At 51.7% G+C, this 22,295-nt stretch overlaps 1 protein-coding gene across 1 annotated transcript in view; it reads right to left on the minus strand.

Annotated features, from left to right (window-relative positions):
* LRRC75A (leucine rich repeat containing 75A) overlaps window positions 1-22,295 on the minus strand; it is a 62,113-nt gene that overhangs the window by 25,794 nt on the left and 14,024 nt on the right. The window contains exon 2 of the mRNA XM_040082700.2: window positions 11,895-12,023. Coding sequence (XP_039938634.1) covers window positions 11,895-12,023 — 129 coding nt within the window. The remainder of the gene's footprint in view (window positions 1-11,894; window positions 12,024-22,295) is intronic.

Below are 22,295 nucleotides of genomic sequence, written 5' to 3' on the forward strand. Positions count from 1 at the left end.
GCAAATCCCCGTGAGACCAAGGGGTAGGAAAAGATTTAAATCCACCATTCCCCCAAAACTTCCCGAGAAGCAGGAGGCGAGCACAGGGGTTGGTGACTGCTCCTACCTACAACCCCATCCAGGTGTGCAGGGGAGGATGCAAACCCCAAATCCCAAACCCCAAATCCCAAACCCCAAACCCCAAACCCCAAACCCCAAATCCCAAACCCCAAATCCCAAATCCCAAATCCCAAACCCCAAACCCCAAATCCCAAACCCCAAATCCCAAACCCCAAACCCCAAATCCCAAACCCCAAACCCCAAATCCCAAACCCCAAACCCCAAACCCCAAACCCCAAATCCCAAATCCTGTGTGGTCGAGTTCCTTGGCCAAGGCGTGAAAATCCCCCTGGAAGAGCTCTCCAGGGAGGTGCCCTTAAAACATCACTACCAGGGTGTTGCGATTCCCCTCCCCTCATTTCGGGCTCCTCTGGGAGGAGGAGGAGTGTGGAGGGTGAGGGATGACGTGGGTGATGCCCAGAGGGAAGCAGGTGTTGGCACAGTGGAGCGATAGACCCCCCAAAATAAATTCCAAATAAAGCGACGACGCGGCTTCGGGGCTGACGAGTTTGACCCACCCCCGTAGCACAGAGCAGGAATCCTTCTGGAAACAAATCCTCTCTGGTTTAATTCAAATTAGAGGAGGAACTGGAGCGATTTAATCAAGGCCACTTTAATAAGAATGAGGGTTTTGGGTTTTGTCGTGTTTTGCAGCGATCGCTGTGGATCCACAGGGTTTGCACACAGCCAGAGCCCAGCATCAAATCAGGTCCCACATCACCTCCCGTCGGTGTGTTTTCATACAAACCTACCCCAAATATTAGGAAATCCCGGTGGCTTGTAGGAAATCCTGCCGAGAGAACGTCCAAAGATGCCCAGAACCAGAAATTAAAGACATAAAAGCTGCACAGAAACAATGCAAACCCAGCAAACAGCTCCAGATGCTGTTTGGATAGGGAATGCTGCTCGCCGTGGAAACCTTGCTCCCTTCCTTCTGGTTTGCTTGCATAGAGGTTTCACCACCAAAAATTCCCTCCTAAAGAAGGTAAAAGAGGTAAAATCTGAAGCAGTATAAATAAAAGCCAAAGAAAATAAGCTCTTTTTTTTTCTTTTTTTAAGGAGGAGAAAAAACGATCTTCTATCAAGCAAAAATTAGACTTTGATAAAACCTTATTAGAAACCCCACAAAATTTTGCAGAGGAAGGAGCATCTCGGAGATGCCGATCGGAAAACTCTACCCCATCACCTGGCAAACCCCAAAGCCAGCTGCAAAACCCTCCAGTGGAATTCCAAACCCAGGCCTGCGGATGAGGACCGAAAAGAAATGCAAAAGAAAATGCCTCTGCCTAAGGATAATTAAAGGTTGTGGCTGTCATTAGCTGCAAAGCAGGGGGAGAATTCAGACCTTGAGCAGCGCTTCTGGCCCTTCACCCCCTTTTTGGAGCAGCCTGATGCTCTGGCAGCTGAAGGTGTCCTGGAGCAGATGGCAGGGGCTCCGTGCCAGGGCGAAATTAAACGTTTTGCGGGGTCCTGCTTGACAGCGGCATAAAGCTCAGTGAGGGGGAAAGGCAGCAACTGGTGTAAAATGGGAGTGGGCTCCACTTGTGGGGCCTGTAGGGACAGCCAGGCTGGCACCTGAGGGGACCCGCCTGGCCCACGCCCAGAACGGAAAATTAACCCCTTGGCTTTCACCAAATCAACCCAACACCGAGCATGGCACTTGTCTGAACTTCACGATTCGAAAAAAAACCCCCAAATCCTCCCGTTCCGGGCAAACCTACGCAAGCTGGAAACCCCAAATTAGTGGGATTGTCACTGCTCCCCATCGTGTCCTGGCTGGGGAGGTGCTCACCTCCCCCTGAGCACCAGCCAGGCTCATTCCTGAGCTCTTTTAGGAGAGGATTCGTCCCTGTTCAACTCTTAGAAATCCCAGCTGCGCCACCACAATCCCGCCAGCACCGAGGGCTCACTTAGGGACAACCACAGAGCGCCGAGGACACGGCAATTAGCCCAAATTAGCCCAAATTAGCCCGAATTAGGGGCTGATGGAGCAGCAGACTGAAAAGCAAAATCTGTAGAAACGAAAGGAAGGAAGGGAACCCAGTTTTGCACGTTTTCCCCCAGTCTGCTTTGCCGAAAGCGCGACGGTGTTGACGCGCCGAAATGAAAAGCAGTGTACAATAGGGCTTATCAAGAGAGGCAGGGGCAGGAGATGAACGGGATTGCAGCAGCTCAGGAAGTGGTTCCAAAGGATCCCGGAGTAATATTGCGCTTGGACTTCAGAGAAGCAATTAGAGAAGGCAATAAAATCCGAGGCGATAGACGGCCCCGAGGGGAACGTGGAAGATAAAGGGAAATTGCAAAAAAAAAAAAAAAGAATATAATATAAAAATCTTCCCTGAGAGCTGCTGGAGGGTGCCCAGCTCAGCTTCCACGGAAAAGGAGGAATGGGGGCAGTGGCAGGGAGGTGTGTGCTGCATTTCCTGGTGCTGTGAGACCCTAAAAACCTGCCTGAGGTGTGGGGAGGAGGCCTTGGAGCATCCCCACTCCCGACAGATTGGACCCACTCCAGTGCTACAAGCGAAGCTGTTGGAGCCCTGGGCACTGAGAATTCCAGGCTTCCTGTGCTGACAGGCACTGACCTCCAAGAAAACACTGCGTTTGACCTGAGGCCTTGGAAGAGGCTCCCAAAATTGAGTGGCTGCACTGGGATTGTGGGTGTGGAGTTTGAATAGAAGTGTGTGACATCACGGGGTGGAAAATTTCAGAGTTTAAGGTTTAGGATATAGTAACATCTATAAAGCAAGATGGAGTATCTTGTAATGGGATAGAAAAATCCGCATTTCGGGCCACTGGTGGTTGGTCGTTGGGTTAAAGGCAAAAATAATTCAGGTGTCGTTTCATAGTTAGACAGTTTGTGCTTAAAAGACCTCGGAAAGAGATAGAACCAGAGCCATTTTTCACTTTGTCAGCCAGAACTCACAGCATGTGAGACTGTACCAGAGATAAAAATTAATAAACATCCAAGTCTGATGTCTCTCAAGCATCTAATCCCGGCTCTAACAGAAGAACAGGAGATAATAAAGCCACACAAAGCCATTGTGGGAAGGCCACTTAGATGCCACCAGAAGGGTCACTGGAGCATCATCCTAATGCCAAATCCACCTGCATCCTGCTGGCAGAGCTGCCATGGAACACAGGGAGCGGCTAAAAAGCCAGGAGGGGTTCCTCTGTGCTTCCTCCTTACTCGGGCAAACAGCAGGTTGATCACTGCAGCTGGTGCACAAGAGCCAAGAGAAAATCTGGGTTGGGGTGCTGCTGCTGGAATCGGGGTGCTCAGGGGGTGGTGGCACTCGGCGGCTCCCGGTGGCACAGGGAGGATGAATTCCAGAGGAAAACCCGCATTTCTCGGGGAAAATCCCCCTTGGAAGCTGGGTCTCAGCCCGTCACCTGCTGGATGCAGGCACCACTGGCCCTCCTCTGGCGCCTCTCCCCTCCCAGGGTGAACGCAGACGTGGATTATCGGGTTATTTATTGGGTTATTTATGTCCCACATTCAGGACATCACCCAGACGCTTTCCCAGCCTGGATCAGCTGCACCACATCGGATCCCACGGGAAGCAGAGCCCAGCCCTGCCCCTCATCGCCGCGGGAGAATATTCCCTGAGATATTTTTGTCATTCCCTGGGAGTTCTCAGCCCTGGGAGCCTGGGGAGGGGTGGCAGGACCCCCTCACATCCAGCCCCTGCTGCTCCCTGCAAATGCGAATCGCAGAGAAAGGGCACAACGCTCATCTCCAGCTCATTAACCACCGTGGGGCTCTCGCAGGCATGGCAGAAGCGGGGATTTTCCTGATTTTTTTTAAGGGAAAAAGAGGTGAGGGAGCAGCAGTCGAGGGTATCCAAGCTCTCCCAGCAGCAGCTCCGGGATGCAGCGGGGCTGGAGGGAGTGCGGTCCTTTTCCTGGGAGGAAAAAGGAAAGTGACAGAGAAATCGGGAGGATTTAGCAAATTACCCAACGACTGCAAAACCCTTTGAAGATGGGGAAGGGTGGGATAAAGCTGTTACCCAAATCCCCAAATCCCCCAAACTGGGAGATAATCACTTTGCTGGACTTTGGCCAAGAATCCCAGCCCCTGCCGTGGAGGAAGAGCAATCACTGGAAAGCCTCGTGGCACCTTCCTTATTTACAAAAAGTTGGATTTTTATTTTTTATTTTTTCCCTACTGGAGACAGAGAAGGAGCCATCACCTGGTGCTTCCCAGGGAAAGGAGGGCACGTTCTGCCCGTGGGGCGAACCAGAGGGGGTTCAGCAGACCCACAGGGTCCTGAGCCACCCCAAATCTGGGGGAAAGCATCTTTGCCCTGTGGCACAGCCAAGGCTAGGGATGCAGAGCTGTCCCACCAAGGTGACCGTGCTGGGAGCAGCTCCAAGGCAAGCTTGGAGCTCAGCAGCAAAGGGACAAACATCTCCTTGCTCCAAGAAATAACCTGGCAAGGCAGCTGTGATGCTGCAGGCAGGCTAAATGCCAGGAACTCTTCAAATTCCAGGATTAGCCCTAGGAATGGGAGTGCTTCCAAGCCCCAGAGGTGTTTTGGGGGCAGAGCCCTTCCCAAATCCAGGCTTTGCTTCTCCCCGCTGTGAAATGCTCTTTATTCCTCATTCAGGGCTGGAAGGAGCGGCGAGGAAAGGGCTGCTGGAAGTGCCAGGGGTTTATCCTCAGTGCCTTCAGCTCATCCTGCGAAGTTCAGCCCCTCTGAGCCCAGCAAAGGAGCTGAAATTGGGGGGATTTTTGGATTTTTCTTCAAGCCCAGGGTGCGGGGCAAAGGCAGGATCAGGGGCAGAGCCTGTGGACATGGCACCAGCTCCATCCCTTCCCCAGACGCTGCAGGAGAGCAGCAGAATCCAAATGTACCCTGGGCACCGCCAGCCTTCAGCGGTCAGGGCTGAAACACGGGTCGATCGTAGCCCCAGAACTGCTCAGATTGGGTCATAGCACTCATTAAAAATTTAATATCAAATTCTACAAAACACTTAATAAAACTCCTCTCACCCTCCTGGGCAGGCGGTGAGCAGCCTCTGCTGCCTGAACCAAGGCAAGATGTGGCCACAATCAATTCCTCGCCCATCAGCAGAAGTTGATCAACAGAGAGGAAACCCCTCCTAATGAAAGCCCTGGAAGTTCCTTTATTGAACCACTCATTTCTGCCAAACCCACGTTTCCAGCAGAACGTTCTCCTGCTTGGCATTCCCACGGCTGTGACTTGGGCTGGAAAGAGACCTCAAAGCCCCCGGGCAAGTGCCAGCTCTCCCCTCCTCTCCTCAGGTGAACAAATGACCCTGCTGCCAGGGGCAGGCAATCAATACCCTCCCTTCCTCGGAGGGAAAGGATGTCCTGATTAAAACCCAAACGAGCTGAACTCAAACGCCAACTACCAGCAGAAAACATCAATAAAATGTGTTGTCACTGTTTAATGAGGCGGCTGCTTCTTCATCTGTCACTTCCCTTGGGGAGGCTGTGGGTGAAGAGGTCCTGAGGGAAAGACTGAAAGTTAAACTGGGGAGCTCCAGCCTCACCCACAGGTGACTGAAACAACTTTTTCCAGCCCCTGGTTCGTTTTTTAATCCTGTTTTTAATAATTTTTATCATCCAACCCATGTGGCGGTGCCCATCACCCACAGCTGGTGTCCCCGAGATGCTCTTGGGCAAGGAGGAGGGGAAGCTGAGCACACCCCTTGCTGCACGCTGCGGCACCTGACATTTGGGAGGCACTGCAAAAATCCATCCCCAGGCTGATAAAAATCCACCCTGCGGCATTTCCAGGGATTTTGCAGATGGCTGGGAAAGGTCGTCCTGTTATTGTGGGAGCTGAGCAAAAAGGGGATCTGGCAATTCTGCCAGCTGGCATTGAGATTTCAGGCTTAAGCAACCCAAAAAGGGATCAAAAAAAAAAATGAAAAAGTTTGATAAAAGTCACCTTGGGCCACGCTGGGCTGGTTCATGGTTGGACTTGGCGATCTGAAATCTTTTCCAGCCTAAATGATTTTCTGATCAGAGCGTGAGTAACTGGTCAGCGTGATTTTATGACCAGAGTGCGATTAATTGGTCACATTCCCAGTTTCACGTGGAAATGGGGATGCTGGGAGCACATTCCTCAGGCTGGGAGGGACAAGGATCCAGGGGCTTCCTTGCACCCCTCAGGGTTTGGACAAAGGAGGATGAGGCAGGGCTCAGGTCCCATTTCACACAAAAACCCGTAATTTCCCAGCAGCGGCACCATCACAGCCCATCCAGACCTTGCCATTATTCCCTTTTAGATTTCAGGTTTAAAACCCCTGCCGAGTGTCATTTCCCCCCATTTCCCAGGCACTCAGCTCAGCTTCAGCTCTCACACAAAAGCTTTAGGCAAGGGACATCTCTCTTTCTGCAGAGCAGACTGCAGGACATCAAATCAGCCAAAAACCAGAGCTGCCCCCAGTGGGGTCTGAGATTTCCAGACTTTTTTCCTTCTTCAGGACATCTTTGCACATTGCAGATGTGTTAAATACCCACAAAGAGGGATCTTCACACTCGAAGGAAGACCAGCAAAAAAACAAACTGAAAAAAGACCCAGAAAGAGCCATTAATAGAGGATTAAGTCGAATCCTCATCATCCCCTCTGTTTTTATATCATATTTGGGGGGTTTAGGGGTTTTTGTTCATAGATCAGCTGCCTTTACGATGCCTCTTAAAGCAGAAAACAAATGATACTCAGCGTTCTCGCAGCACTTTGGAACCTGAGAGCTCTGTGGGATTTTCCTTGCACGTCTCAGAGCAAAAGGGAAAGGTAAAAACCTCAGTGGGGTTGATGAGATCACCCTGTGCTGGAGCGTCCCTCAACGTGTCACCACTTCATGCCCATAATCTCATCTCGTAAGGCTGAAAAACAAATTTGATGTCAGGAACTTGGAATGATAATTTGAATTCCAGCTCAAATAATAACACACGTGGCAGAGGAGCTGGATTATGGGGATATTTACTGGGGAGAAAGGCCCTGAGCTGGTGGCCATGGTGCCCTGATTACCTTCACCCTGCACAAACCGAGGTTGTTAATGCAGTTTTAAAGCACAGAGGGGTGGAAAACAAGAAGGAAAATGCTCATTTTAGCCCCGACAGAAATAAAACATTTTAAAAGTGCAGGGCATAAAAACCTCAGTATCATTTGTAAGTTAAGTCCTTATCCCAGAGGGCTGAAGGAGGGTTAGAAATGGATTATTCCATCCAGGTGACAACAACCACTTTTCCTGTTTTTGTGGGTGACAGCTCACGGAATCAAAGCCATCCTGCAAACCTGATCCATTTACAGCTCAGGCAGGAAAAGACATCGGGGCCAGGGATGTGGCCACACAGAAATTGCTCAAATGACAGGAAAACAGATCTTCCATCCACTCAGGGCAAAACCCACTTTGCTTCCACCCCCCAGCTGCTTAGAAGAGCTTTTAAACCTCTCCCTGTCCCCATTTATCTTGAATTTCAGCGGGGAAGATGAGGATGATGTTCCCTGTTGCACACGGCTCCCAAACTGAGATATTTGCCTGAATCCACTCCTGAGGCTTGGGAGGAGCTGCTGCCCAGGAGCTGCAGGCACCGACAGGAGAACGGCCAGGCACAGCTGGGGTTTGGGATGGGGCTTTGCTAAGCTGCTCTGCCAGCCCTTCCCTGGCACAAAGCAGCAGGGTGGGCATCAGCAGAGCCAAAATCTCACTCTGGGCGGCCTTCAGGGCTTGGAGGAGCTGCCAGGTACGTCCCAGGGGTTGCAGTGAAGCAGCACAAAGGCACAAGCCCCAAACCAGCCTTACCCAATGTCACCGAGACACACAAAGCAGTCACACGCAGACAAGAGATTTTCACAGAGCTCCTTCAGAACCAGCTCCCAGCTGAGAGAGCGGAGAGAAGAGACCCCTTTGTTTATTTCTTACTTTTTATACATTTGTGGGTCCAGCAGAAGATTGGCTTTTTGGGGTTTCCACCCCTCAGCCTCAGTGGCCAGACCAATTGTCAGTTACAATTGTTCTCGGGTTAGAAATATGCAAACAAAGGACAGGGAATGAAAAACAAAGGATTTGTTTATGTTACATGTGGGGGAAAAGGTAGAAAAGTGCTCTAATATTCTACAGTAACTAAAAGATCTGACTCTATTTATGAAATTCAAAAAGGCCTTCAAAAAACTCAGAAAAACCAGGGTAACAACCCAAGGCTCCACTTCCCCCTTTTCCCCCAGTGCTAATCCCAAATCCAACAAGCCCTCAAGCTGGAGGGAATCCTGACTCACTCCCTATCACGGCCATCAGCCATCCACACACGTGGCTTTGGCCTGTGGAAAAAAGGAATTGCTTTAATTTTCCAGCAGTTCAGGGCCAGATATCCCTGCTGGCACGGAGAGCTGTGAATTTTTCCCGGGGGCCCTTCGCTCCTTACGCAGAGTTTGTGCTCTCTGCTCCTTCCCGTCGCAGACCGGAGCGGCTGCAGGGGACTCGGGGCATCCTGGCTGCTCCAGCCCACAGCCCGTGGGTGTTTTTGTCCCCTTCTCCTGGCCATGGGGACAGGCAGACGTCACCCTGAGGGCACTGGCAGCACCCACTGGCTCCTTAGCCTGGCACTGGGTTTTGGGAAGTGGCTTTGGAGCTGAGCCGCTCTCCAAGGAAGCTTTTCCAGGAGGAGAGAGGCAGGAGAATAAAGGCTGGCCACGGGAGAGAAGACACTTGTTCAGATGTCTTTGAGCCGGAGCAAACACCCCCTTTCCCTGCTGGAAAACCTCCCGCACAGTCTGAGCGCCCTGGACAGCAAATCTGCCCCTCCCGAGGCCTCAGGGACCCCAAAGGGGCCAAGGGCTGCACTCAGGGGTTTCCTTGAACGGCATTACACACAACTGCAAATAGGGATGGGACCAAATCCAGCCCCTGACTTCCAAACGATCCTGGAAAAGAGTTTTTCCTTGGCTCCTTTCACACCCCCAACCCTCGGGCCAGGCTGGGATCTCGGCAGGGCCTGGAGAGGCACCCCAGCCGTGCACCACTGCCTGGACACCCACACAAAACTCACCCAAACACTTCCACCTCCCAAATTCCTCCCTCGCAGCACTCCAGCCTCCTCCAGCACAAGTTACAGCTTTTGGGTTGGATTTGCTGGCTGGAATCAGCATCCCCTGAACTCCAGAACCACGCCGGAGAGCCCAGGCCAACTTTTTCCTGGCCATGGAGACGCAGGCCGTGTTTACCCAGGGCTTGGAAAAACGATTCAACTTTTATTTTAGCTCAGAGGAGAGACCAAGGGGTCACCTTTAAGCTGAGGGTGGTATAAATAGAAGCTGAGCGAAGCAAAGCAATGTACAGAAGTCAGGAAAGCCTCTCCAGGAGGGAGGAGGGAAGCAGGACCCCATAACCCTGAGCAGGGACATTTTTAAAAAAGAGGGTTAACAGGGACCAGGGTCCAGGTCAGCTCCATCCACCTCTGGATGGATAAGGACGAGCTCCCAGCTGCTTCAACATATTTATTTATGTATATTTTTGTGCCACAGGATGCAGAGCAGAAGCCAAAACTTCTGCAGCACTCCTGGCCCTGAGCGTTCTCCTGCTCTCACACGCGGTGCCAAGCCTCTGTCAAAACGAAAGAAGTCTGGGGGAAGATAGGGCTGGGAGCTGGAAAATCACCCTGGTGACTAAAGCACGCAACTTTCTGGGGACTTACAGAACATCAGTATCTCAGGAGTCCACCACGGAACACTGGGATGGAGTTACTTTTCACTCAAAAAAAAAAGGGATTAAAGCGCAGCCGGTGGCACCCAAACCTGAGCAGGGCAACGCCGCCACCGAGGAGCTGCGGCACAGCCCTGCTGCTGCTGGAGTTGTTCCGTCAGCTGCACGGCCCCTGCTGCCCTCTGCAAGGCAACAGCCATCCGTAATCCATCCATCATCCATAATCCATCCATCATCCATCCGTCCATCCATCCATCAATCCATCCATCATCCATAATCCATCCATCATCCATCTGTCCATCCATCCATCCATCATCCATCCATCCATCATCCATCCATCCATCCATCCATGTGTCCATCATCCATCCATGTGCCCATGATTCATCCATCCATCATCCATCTTTCCATGCATCATCCATCCATCCATCCATCCATCCATCCATGTGTCCATCATCCATCCATCATCCATCCATCATCCATCCATCATCCATCCATCCATCCATCCATCCATCCATCCATGTGTCCATCATCCATCCATCCATCCATCCATCCATCAATCATCCATCCATCCATCCATGTGTCCATCCATCCATCATCCATCCATCCATCCCTGGTGCTGTACTTAAAGCATCTCCTGCAGAGTAGGAGCCTCAGTGCTGCACAGGCTGATTCATCTGGGATTTGCCTCCGCAGAATCCCGGAACGGTCAGGTTGGAAGGCCCGAGTTTGCTGCTCCAGCAATTGTGGGATATCTCCACACCCCCTCTGGACAATCTGTGCCAGCTGTCACCTGCACGGGGAAGAAATTCTTCCTCCGTTTCAGGTGGAGTTTCCTGGGCATCAGTTCCTGCCCGTTCCCCTTGTGCCACTGCACGCAGCGACAGCCAGGGATGAGGTCCTCTCTCAGCATCTCCTCTCCAGGCTGAACAGCCCCAGCCCCCTCAACCTTCCCCTGTCAGAGATGCTCCAGTCCCTTCATGCTCTTTGTCCCCCTGCTCTGGCCCCGCTCCAGGAGCTCCTCTTGTCCTGAGGAGCCCAGAACTGGACGCAGCTCTCCAGATGTGCCTCACAGGGCCCAGCAGAGGAACGAGGACCGTGCGTCTCCCTGCTTACCCTGGCACTGCCTCCTCCGCAGCCTTTGGTGCCAACAGAAACCTGCAGGGGGACAAGGGAGAGCAGGAGCCGGGCGCTGGAGCAGCTCCAGGCTCAGGAGCGGCCTCGGGGCGTTTCTCTAGGGAACACAGAGCTCTCCTCGGCCACGGCTCACCCTCGGGAGGAGAAACCAGCTTAGTCACAGCGCTCTGGAAAAGGACAACCTCAGCAGGGGAACGGGGCCTCTCCGCCTGGAAACGCGCCCGGCACGAGAGGAGGTTTCTCCACTTTCCCAGCTCATGGGGGAGGAGGAAGGAAAGGATCTTATTCTCCACGGGAAGAGGGACCCATGGATATCCTCGCACAGCACAGGGGGGTGGCTCCATCTCGATCTCACGCTGTAGGACAACAGTGTCTGGAGGTGGAGATTCGGGTCCCTGGTGTCCCCTGCAGCCACTCCATCCTTCCCAACACCTTTTACTGAGTGCAGAGAGTTTTCTGAAGCCCTGCAGAGTCAGACTCACACCACAGCCCAGGCAGACACAGCCCCAGCAGCAAGCCCTTTGTGGCCTTGCCTCACAACATGAAAGAAATCTGTAAACGCTTCCAAAAAAAAAAAAAAAAAAAGCAATTTCCCTCCTTTTTAAACACTGGTGGAGGCTATAACTGAGTAAAACACCCACGAGAAGCAGCAGTGAATGACTACATCCCTTCAGACACCCTCACAGGAAATTAAAGAAAAGAAACTTTGCTGTTATTAGCACCAAATACAGGAGAGTGATGCCTGCAGGTCCATCCACCCATGGATGATCCCTTGCCAGGAGGAGCTTAAAAAACCACCACACACAAGTCAAAAGGAGCACCAACATTAGCCAGACATCACCTGTTCAGCTGGAAAACCTGATCCTCTCGCTCCAGACCCACCCAAAACCGGGAGGATTTTCCCCCTGGCACTCAGGGAGAAGCTCCACACTCCCAGTTTCCCAAGCCAGCCCAGCCCCAGAGCGGGAGGAGACCGTGGCACCTACCGGTTTGGGGCAGTGGATGTATCTTGCCAGGCTGATGATGAGGTCGTGAGTGATGGGATCCACCAGGTTCCGGAAGCTGGCGTAACGGTAGAGGACATCATCCAGAGAGGTGGACTCCATCCCTAAATCCTGCAGGAGACGGGGCAAAGCAGCAAGATCAGGCGGGATGTGAAAGCCAGTGGCTCTTAAACTCAGCCCTTGTGAAAAAGGAGCTTCGCTTTTTTTTTTTTTTTTTTTTTTTTTTGGTAAAACTTAAAAGGTTTAATAAAAAGACAACAGGAGACAGAGATAAAGCAAAGGGTTAATGGCCAGGTGATTGGCATTTAGTCAAGAGCACTCCTACTGTTTTCAGAGACACCCCTTAAACACTTTTTCCATTACATTAGCCTGTTGCACGTTCACAGCCCATTATGCATATTCCTACCTTTCCACAAACTAATTTTTTATAATTACCACTACGCTTAATTTTATTTTTTTTTCCTAATAGCAGAAATAAAAACTGTATCCATACAGCAAAGCCATTTTGACATTATACACATAGCTTTCATCTTAATACTTGCAAAAAGCCGGCGGAATAACGTGTATTTGTAACAGCCCTCACCGCTGGAGGAGCCAAGGAGGGAACGACCCCCAGCAGCTCCCACGAAAATTGTCAGAGGGTTTTTGGTTTTTCCCCGAAGTTTTGGTGGCAGAGAGAAGGAAGGGACAGCTGGTGTCACCTCGAGGGAAGCTGCGCTCCTGGCCTTCACCCGCTCTGCCAAGGGGCTTCGGGGCTGCAGGATCGGCCTCACAAACCCGCCGGGTCAACGACGCCTTCGCAAGGGGATAAAATCCCAGAGAGCGCCACACAGGGCTGCAGCTGGAGATAAATGCAGCCTTGGGTGAGTTCTGGGGCTGCTGCAGGCAGGGAGGGAAGAACCAGCCCAAAACCGCAGCAGGGCAAACAGGAGGATGGGCTGGAGAGAGGGAAGAGCAAAATGCTGGATTAGGCTGCCTGGGAAGGAGTGGGAGCTCTGCCAGTGAGACTGGACAAGGTGGAGTCAGGAGCAGCTCAGATGGAGCAGATCCTGCCCCAGGGGGATGGGCCAGACCTCCCAGTTCCCATCCGAGGCTCCTTTCTATGGTTTGCAACTCTTAGACAGAATAATTGGAGGAATTTTGGCCGAGAACTCCTCGTTTTATGGAACACATCGGTGCAGCGGGATGAGGAGGGGAAGGGTTACACGCAGTGTGCTCCTTTCACCTCAAATATATTTGTGCACATAATACCCAAACACTCTTTTTGCTCCCTTTTGAACTTTTTTTTTCCCCTTCCCACGGAGCCGGTGGCGCTGGGCACGAAGAATTTCCTCTTGGCAAACACAAGCCAAAAACACCTCGGCGCCGTGCAACGAATTAAAGCTTGTGCTGAGCTCAGAGGTGCGCCAAAAACCCCACGGGATGGCACGCTGCTTGGAGGCGTGGGTGCTCCACGGTTTCAGACAGCTTGAAAACAAACATCTATGCTTAAAAAAAAATAAAAATAATAAATCTGTTGTGCCCTCAGAGGCAGCAGCCCGAGGGATCTCACATTACAGCAGTTACAGCTCAGGCCGCAAACGAGGTGACAAGTGTTTATCCCACTGGTTTCCTTGGTATTTTAGGATCAGCCCCGCAGCACTGGCTGAGTTGACACCAGCTCCTTGACTGCAAACAGGTTATTTAGTAAAAAAATAAAATAAAATAAAAGAGCCGAGGTGGTTAAAAACCACACAAGAGTGAGGCTGCTGTGCCTTGGGAGCACCAAGAAAAGCCTCGGAACAACAAATCCCAACCAACATTTGTCTGCTGGGAACAAACACGCCCAGGTGGGAAAATCAAGCGGCCAAACTGATTTCTCGTCTGTCTCACGGCTTCTGCCAAGTTGTACCTCAAAAATAAAAGAATTAATCTCAGCGTGGAGGGATCTTGGGCTCCTTTGCAAGAGGAAGAAGAAATGGAAATGGTGCAGGGAGGTGCTCCAAGGAAACTCCCGCTCTTCCAGGGAGAGAAGCACCAGAGCAGTGTGGATGTCACCTTCCCAGTTTGGTAAAGCTCAGCATCAGGATTAAGCAAACATTAAATAAAAGCTGGATTTGGTCCATGATCTACGGCAAACACCAGAGGGCCAACCTGGGGACTTGGCACAACGCACTGGGAGCTCTCAGGATCGAACCAGGCTCAGCATCACGCCCCTTCAAGCATCTCAAAACTCTTCACCATTTTCTCCTCAGCTAAAATTAAAACCTCCAGCCCATAAATCAGAGAATTTCTCCTCCTCTCCCCTGGGAGAACTTTGCGTTTTTCGCATGGAGCGTTCCCTCCCCCCTCCTGGTACACACATTTTCTGTGCACAGATGTCCTTCTCAGCTGCTCCCCAAACCCCTCTGCCACACCAGCGTTGTCTCTTTTCCACCACACGCAATATTTTGAAGCCTCTCTCAAGGCTGAAACTTGTCCGAGGCCAAGTGATGAGCTCATCTGCAATTTAATAACTTAACACCAGTTCAGGCTGTCAGCAGCAAATCACCCATCACTGGCTGTGCAGAAAACGCCCAGCATCTGGCTCCAGTCACTTTTTTTCCAGCACATTCCCTGTTCCCAGGGGATTTTACCTGGCTGGCAAGTGCAGATTTCCAATAAATAAGGGTTTAAAGTGCTGGGCGTTATGAGCCAGGCATGGCTGCCTCAGGACAGATTTGAAGGGAGTTTAGGAGCGGATCCAAACCCCTGAACTCTGCTGGAGTGCTTTGTCCACGTGTGTCAGGAAAATGGGAGCATCTCTGCAGGTAGTTGTTGGAGTCCAGGGCATTCCTTTGGTTGCCCTGGAGGGTCAGGGACCTGGGCAGGGGGGTCTGGGACCCCAGCCCAGAGCCCAGAGCTCAGAGAAACACTGGATTTGATTTCAGTCCATGGGAGAGGCTTCTTGCACTGCAGGAAGCATTGCAGGCCACAAGAGTGTGAAAAATAGTAGTTTAGAATATCACAGGGTGAAAAAACAGTGAGTTTGGGATTTTTGGCATTGAAGTGAATGGGGCAAGATGGAGAATTTGGGGCGTTGTCTCCTTCTTCTTCCTTCTTGTTCCCTCACTCCATTTCTGCAGTGACGTTGGCACAAAGTAGTTAGTGAGGATTGGGTCAGAGTACAGATGACCTTTTTAGTAATAGTGATAGACATTGGTAATAAATAGTAAATAAAGAATACGTAGCAATTAGTATAAAAGATAAGGACAGCCCAGAGACAGGAGGAGTCACCAGATGTCCGAGCCGTGGCAAACATCTTTTGGACACTGAGAAAATTGTAAGATAAGAACTAATAAACGAAGCGTGTGACCTTGAAGACTCGGTCTTTTCCTGCGTTTGGCACAGAGCTTTGCAGAGGGCCAGGACTCTAAAACCACCTGAACACCGGGGAATTTAAGCTCCTAAAAAGGAGCCCCCGACAGGTAGTGACAGGGGAAAGGGGAATTTTCAAACAGAAATCACCCATGGCTTCCCTGCGTTTTGTCCCATTTGTTTCCAGCTTTAGGAAGCTGGAAGCTAAACAATTCCTCCATCCTTATCCACTGGAAATAAACTCCCTGCCACCAACAAGCTGAGCCTCCGTGGGAGGAGACTTCTGCAAATCTAGCAGTGTAAAACTATTAGGTTAAAAAAAAAAAAAAAATCCAACCACCCACCCCACTTTGAGGGGTGAACTTGAAATTTATATCCAAAAAATCCAGCAGCAAAAATGTAAAGTGTTCCTCCAGCAGCCAGCAATAGAAATTCCCCAGCCACAGCCACGAAAGGTATAAAAAACCCCTGAATTTTTTTTTTTTTTTGAAAAGAAAACCCCAAGCCCAGTGAGAGGCACAGGGGTGCTGTGCCCGATCTGTTGTTTGCAGCAAAACCCACAAAAACAGCTCTTCCTCCCCAAAACTCAGAGCTCACCCTCCACTCCCCAGGCCAACGTCACCCAAGCGAAACATCTGGGAGCTGCACCCCCAAATTATCTTTCCCTCCTGCCAAGGTAAAACAACTCCTTATTCCTCTCTGCTGCCAGAACCTGCAGCTCCCAGGCTTTGGGAACACTCCCAAGTCGCGTTTCCACGAGTGCCAGCATCCCCCGAGCCACACGGAGCCGTAACCAACCCCATTTTTGCTCATTAAACCATTGATCACTGCAAATTGAGCTGTAATTAGGGGGAAACGCAGCGGGTCCCTGTGAGGAGTCGTTGAGAAAGCAGCTTCTGCTGCTGTTGTTTGCGCTAACACGGAGTTATTGCTGCCCAAATGAGGTCCCTGTGCAAACAAAAAAACTCATCACAGCTGCCCACAAATATCTCAAGAGCTGCTGTTTCGGCCAGCACCTCTTCCAGAGCTCCTTTATCTCCACTAAACTCAGGGCAGCATCCTGAATTTCCAAGCAGGAAGGATGGTGTCGTAAACGAGAGTCGGGCGCGAAGGGAGGAAGGATGAATTCAGTGTTTCATCCATCGTCTGCTCCGCGTTATCTGGGAAAAGAACATTCCAGCAGGTGGGAAGGGTGTGGGGAGGAAGGTCAGCTCAGAGGGAGGGGTGGGATGGGACTGAACCCCGTGTTTTTTCTGGATGTTGGACACATCCTGCTGCTCAACCCGTGCCTCGTGAGGAAGATCCAACCACTTCCTCCTACTCTGCTCCCCCTCCAAAAAAATGGTTTTTAAGGCAGGAATCAATTTCCGGTTGAGAGAAGAGTAAAGCGCCCCGAAGGTAACGATGCCACAACAGGTTTTGGGACAAAGCAGCCCTCAGCCACACGGAGATGATCAGATTTGCACTTTTGAGGAGGGCAGGCAGCTGTGATGGGACCGGCACATCTGGATGGGACGTCCCAAAAGCCACCCTGGGAACCTCCACACCAACCAGCAACTGCTTCTGCAGGTTTAATGTCCAACCCACCAGCCTGCAGTAAAATCTGAGTTTAAGTACGTGGGGTTTGTTGGGTTTTTTTCCTGTTTCACAGAGTTAATGCGTGTTTGGGAGCCGCAAATGGCTCGTTCCAGCCCTGTGAGCGAGGGTGCAGTGAGGGAAGGGAGTCGGTGCTTCGGGGAAGGAGCAAACATTTCCCTGGCAGACTGACTCAAATAATAAATGGTGGCAGCTTGAACCCCCTCCAGGAGGCTGGAATCGGAGGGACTCGGAGAGATGGATTAATGGGCAGAGATGTGATGCTGCCAGCCAGATAATGAACAACTGAGGAGAGGAGATTTGCAGAAAAATGCTCTTTTATTTCATACTGCCAGGCAAAGGCAATGACTCCAACTGGAATTTGGCCAGACTACAGTTAAGACTCCTTCAGGAGAGTGCCTGTGGATGTTTAATGAGGATGGCCTCTGCTCTCCTGATTTACAGAGCCACTGGGATGCCAGGAAAAGCCTGGGAATGCTCTTTGGGCAAGGTGACTCCAGGATTTGCCTCGAACAACTCCGACAATTCCCATCCACCGCTGCCTTTAACACAACTCTTTGCCTCGAGCTCACCAAATATCCCCCACTCATCCCTCCTAAAGCAGCAGGAGCTGCCTGCATCCCGGTTTTCCATCCCAGCCCGGGGCTGTGGCTCCAGCTGGGGCTCCAGCCCCAAGCCAGGATCCTGCTGGCCGCACAGAGCCTGCAGCAGATGGCTCCTGGCGGGACTTGTCACTTCTTCCTGCTGCTCCCAGGTGGCTGGGTGACAGCCCAGCCTGCCAGCAGGCTCAGCCCAGGGCCACCAGGGTCATTTCAGAGCCCTCCCAAGGAGGGGGACGCCACTAAGTTTTTCCTCCTGCAAAGGGAAGAGGCAGAAAAAGCCGCAGGTCTAAGGAGGATGTGAGCAAAGCACAGCTTTGGGAGAGGGGGTCATTCTCCCACGCCCTCAGCTCCACCCAGAGCCCCCCACATTCCCTGGCTAAAAACCCAGAGAAAAAGGTTCATGCATCAACCCTGCAGGACGCCCACCCTGCTAGCTGCAGTCTGGCTGCTGGGCCTCCCCTCCACGGCTCTGCAGGGAACGCATTTAATGAAAATACAACCAATCTCATCCAATCTGCCATCTCCATCCCCGTGTTTCTGCCCAAAGAGCTTCCTGGAGCATCCCAGGTGCTGCCTGCAGTGTCCAAACCGCAGGTCAGGAGCAGAAGTTCTTAAATTTATCATCCCTGTGACCAGTAGCTGTCAGGGCTGCAGAGGAAACTCCTGCCCCAGCACAGGGCTGATTCCCAGCCCCAGCCTGGAGCATGCTGCGCTGCCAACTGCAAAAAAAAACCCCAAAAACCAACAAACAAACAAAAAAATATATCCCCCAAACTTATTTTCACTTGCAAAAGCCTTCTAGATCTCTGCTGGAAAATGGACTTGGAGGACAGGCTGCCCATTATCTCCTGTCAGGGAAGGAGCCAGGGCTGCCACCTAAGCTCAGTCTGCTGTCAGTTCACATGAGGATGGTGATTCATCCTGCTCTGAGACAGCTGGGCTGACTCAGTCCCTGGATGAGTTAGTCTCTCTCAGTTACCTGCCAAGAAAAGCCCCTCTAATTAGCTGATCCTAGACGTTCAACGTTGAGGCAGCTGGAGCAGGGAAAATCCCCCTCGTGCTGCTCTCACCTTCGTTCTCCAGCACAACAAAGCACGGAGCTCTGCGTGGTTCTCGTGCCCACGCTCCCAGCCCCATCTGTTTTGCAGCTGATCTCCCATCCATGTTAGTTAGGTTTTTATGATTTGCTTCAAGACCCCATGGTCTGGTGGTTTTTTTGGAGGTAACCCGAGGCTCAGACAACTCTAGTCCTTGGAGGGTGACAGGAGATGCCTGACGGCCACTGAGGATTTTTATTTGTGCTTGCAGCTCTCGTACCCTGCCCTCACGAGCAGTAAATCCACCAACAACTCTAAAACAAGCAAAGAAAAGAGAAGAGCAGAACTGGGATCCTTGCAGGGAAGGGGAAGAGGTTCACAGGCAGAGGATGGCACTGTCAGATGGGGAGGAATCACTCGCCCTCATCGTTTCCAGCGCCTGTGAGAGACCGCCCCGGTGTCTGGGCCTGCAGCAAGTGAAGGGCTCCTGGTACAAGAGCAGCATTCCAAGCACACAGTTCCCTGCCTGGAATCACGCACCAGGCTCCCCACACCCGCTGCAGCTGCTGGGAGCTGCTGGATCAACGCTGAGCCCACAAGCACCGGGCGCAATCTGCTCCTCACCTGCACGTAAAGCATTCCACGAGCCAGACACCCCGGCTCTGCACACCCCTGCAAACATCTCTGCTGGGAAAAGGGTCCAAAAACCCTCCCTCAGACGGCCCAGCCTCAGTAAGGGATCAAACAGCCAGGCTGGTGCTGCCTGTCCCTCTGTCCCCCCACCCCGGTTAAACTCTGGGAAAGGGGCACGGCTCTCACAGGTAACGAAGGTCCTTTGAGTTCAGGGGAATTGGGAGAGAAGAAGGAACAGATCCCAGCAAGGGCAGGAGCAGGTTTGGCTGTGGAAAGCCCTGCATGGCAGAACAGATGCTCTGCAGCTGGGCCAGATGGTCCCCAGATGTCCCAGGGAGCCTGCCTGGGCCAGGACACCGCATCCTCCTAGGGCTGAGCTTTGGCTGGCGGGATGGAGCGGGCAGGAAAGCTCAGCCTGACCTGGCCCTGGTCTGACAGGACCAAGGAGACACTGGCAGTCCTCACCTCTCACTCCTCCCTGCTCTAATCCAGCCACATTCTCCAAATTAAGTTCCCTCACTGTTAGCACAACGCTGCACCAGCTGCCAGGCTCTGCCATTAATCCTGAACCAGGCTCTGCTTAGGAAGGAGTCAGGATTCGGTGTCCTGGCCCAGCAGTCCAGGCCAGCGTGGGTCTCCTGATGTCCAACAGGTAAAAAGCCTCTCTGAGCCCACCCTGACCTGCTGCTGCCAGGAGCAGGCGATCCCAGGACAGCCGAGCACAGAAGGGATTGCAAATCTCACTTGAAACCACGCATCTGCCTTTTTATCCACCCCAAAAAGGTCGCTTTTGATGGTCCCCCCCTTGCCCTCCTCGGCCAGCAGAGCTGCTGCAACCCAACAATGGAAAAGGAAAGTCGATCATTTCGGGGCATTGACCAACGCAGCGGAAAATTCCCAGGTGGGGACTGCCCACAGCTCTCCGGGGGTTTTGTTTGGATGCACAGCCCTGGGAAACGCTCCCACAGCATCCCCCAGAACCTGCAGCATCAATCACGATGCTCCTGTCTCACCTGGAAGCCTCCTGGACCCAGCAGAGATCAATCTGCACGCGCAATGAGAGGCTGCAACCCAAGAACCGCCGTCAAAAAGCTGCTCCCGCTTCCAAGCCCCGAGCTGGTTGTTACTGCATTGGCCATGCAGGGATGCATTGTCAGCGCTCAGAGGATGCTAAACTCCGCTTCAAAAGCACGGAATTTCGGGGTGGGAGACTCTAGGAATGTTTTGGCATCCTTTAATAGGTGCTGGGATAAAAGCTCAGCTATTTCTGAGGCAGAAAATAAGCGCCAGTGATTCCTCATCACAGCCCTCTCCCAGAGTTATTCAAGGGAAGTAATTGAAGGCATCTTTGAGAGACACAAATATTCAATTAGCTCTCCAAACCGGCCGCTGTGGAATAATGTGAGCATGACAAAAAGATAATTTAAGTGAACAAATTGCAGCTGACTCCCATAACAATCATGCCAAACCTTTATTTTATTTTATTTTATTTCAGGGGGGCCATTTACACCATTGCAGGAGCCTGGGTGGGAGGAGCACAGGGCAAAAATAGGTTTGGACCTGCATATACCAAAATCCAGGTATGTCCCTGTTTTTTTTTTTTTTTACCAGCAAGGAGAGTGGAATTACTCAGCACAAAAATCTGGCTGAGTACCACTGCAGGAATTAGGAGATTTTGCAAGGTGAAGGTTTAGAAGGAGCAAGACAGAGAGAGATTTTAGCTCAGAGCAGAAGAGGAGGAAGTAGGCTTGATCTAAACATTGAAATAAAAGCTCCCTGACCCTTTTTTGCATTAAAATTTATGCTTAGGAACAGCCTATTCCATGAAACCACTGAGTACCTTCCCAACTGTTAAAAGGGAATTCCAGCAAAGAAGAAAAACCAACCCGATCCCAGAGCACCAAACTCATTTTCTGAATTAAGACAAAGCAACAGGAGTGGAATAAAAATAAAGGTTTCCCCAAGGAAGGCAGCATCACCCAAGTAATTAATATGGACAACATGAATTCCAATTCTTTCATTTGCAAATCCAGCATCCCCAGTTAATCTCGAGCATGGACAAAGTCCATTAATAAAGCAGATTCCTGTAATGGGATTCAAAGCAACGGCAAATCAATACACAAAAAAACCCCCACTTGTGTGGTTAAATAATCTACACTTTGCATAATAACATCAGTGCTGCGAGGCTGGATGGCTGCGTGGAGACAAATTCCAGAGCAATCCCGGCAGAAACACCCAGCAGGAAAATCAGATCGAGGTGGGGAAAAACCTCCCTGCTCAGGGGCTCTGGGGTGAAATCCATGAGCCAAGGGAACATCTTCCTCACGCCCCATGAAACCTCTCCTGAGCGGCCCCACAAGGAGCTGGGAGCTCCCCAAGCAGCTTTTCATGGTGAGCGGAGATGATTTTCCCGTAAAATCCTTCCGCAAGCCCTCTGGTCTCACCCTGGGCGTCTCCTCCCCAGGACCTGGCAGCTCTGGGGTTCAGCAGCCCCTGGCAGGACCTTTCCTGTGCCCCCCACTGCCAGCTCAGCTCTGTCCACTGATCCCAACTCGTCCTGCTTCACCAAACCACGCTCTTTTTTGTCACCTTCGATGCCTCACAGCTCCCTGCAGAGCGTGAACAAAAGGAGAAACTGAGGCCCAGAAAGTTAAACCCGCTCTCCCCCAAACTCCTTCATCTTCGAAGCCACGGCTCTGCTCTCCTCCTTCTCCTCTGGGACATCTCCTCTCAGCCCTGCCAAGGCAGAAAACCACTCAAATACCTGATTAACTACAAGCACATGTTTAAATCCCGCCGGAGCCAAAGGGCTTGGCTGAGCAGAGCGCTTCAGACAGGTTTTTGTTAAATAAAACTTCTTCCCTCCGCCCAATTCCCTCCACAGGGCAGGACTGGGACGCCCCAGAGTGAGATGCAGCTGAAGCGAGCGGTGGGAGAAGCATTTTGGACAAGAAACGGGGAATGGTTTTGATCCGAAATGATCAGGGAATGAGATCCCAGGGGGACACAGGCTGGGCTGACGGAGAGCGCTCTGCCCTCCAGAGCCACACAACATTTCCAGTAAGTGCCATTAAAAATCCTCCTCTTCATTTCACCACTCACCAGGCTCCAGAAAGGCCGGGGGGTGGTGGCTGCTGCTCCCGAGCCCCGGAGATGTGACAGATTAACCCAAAAATGGC

Source organism: Hirundo rustica, chromosome 19 (genome assembly GCF_015227805.2).
Source record: "Hirundo rustica isolate bHirRus1 chromosome 19, bHirRus1.pri.v3, whole genome shotgun sequence".
NCBI classification, from domain to species: Eukaryota; Metazoa; Chordata; class Aves; order Passeriformes; family Hirundinidae; genus Hirundo; species Hirundo rustica.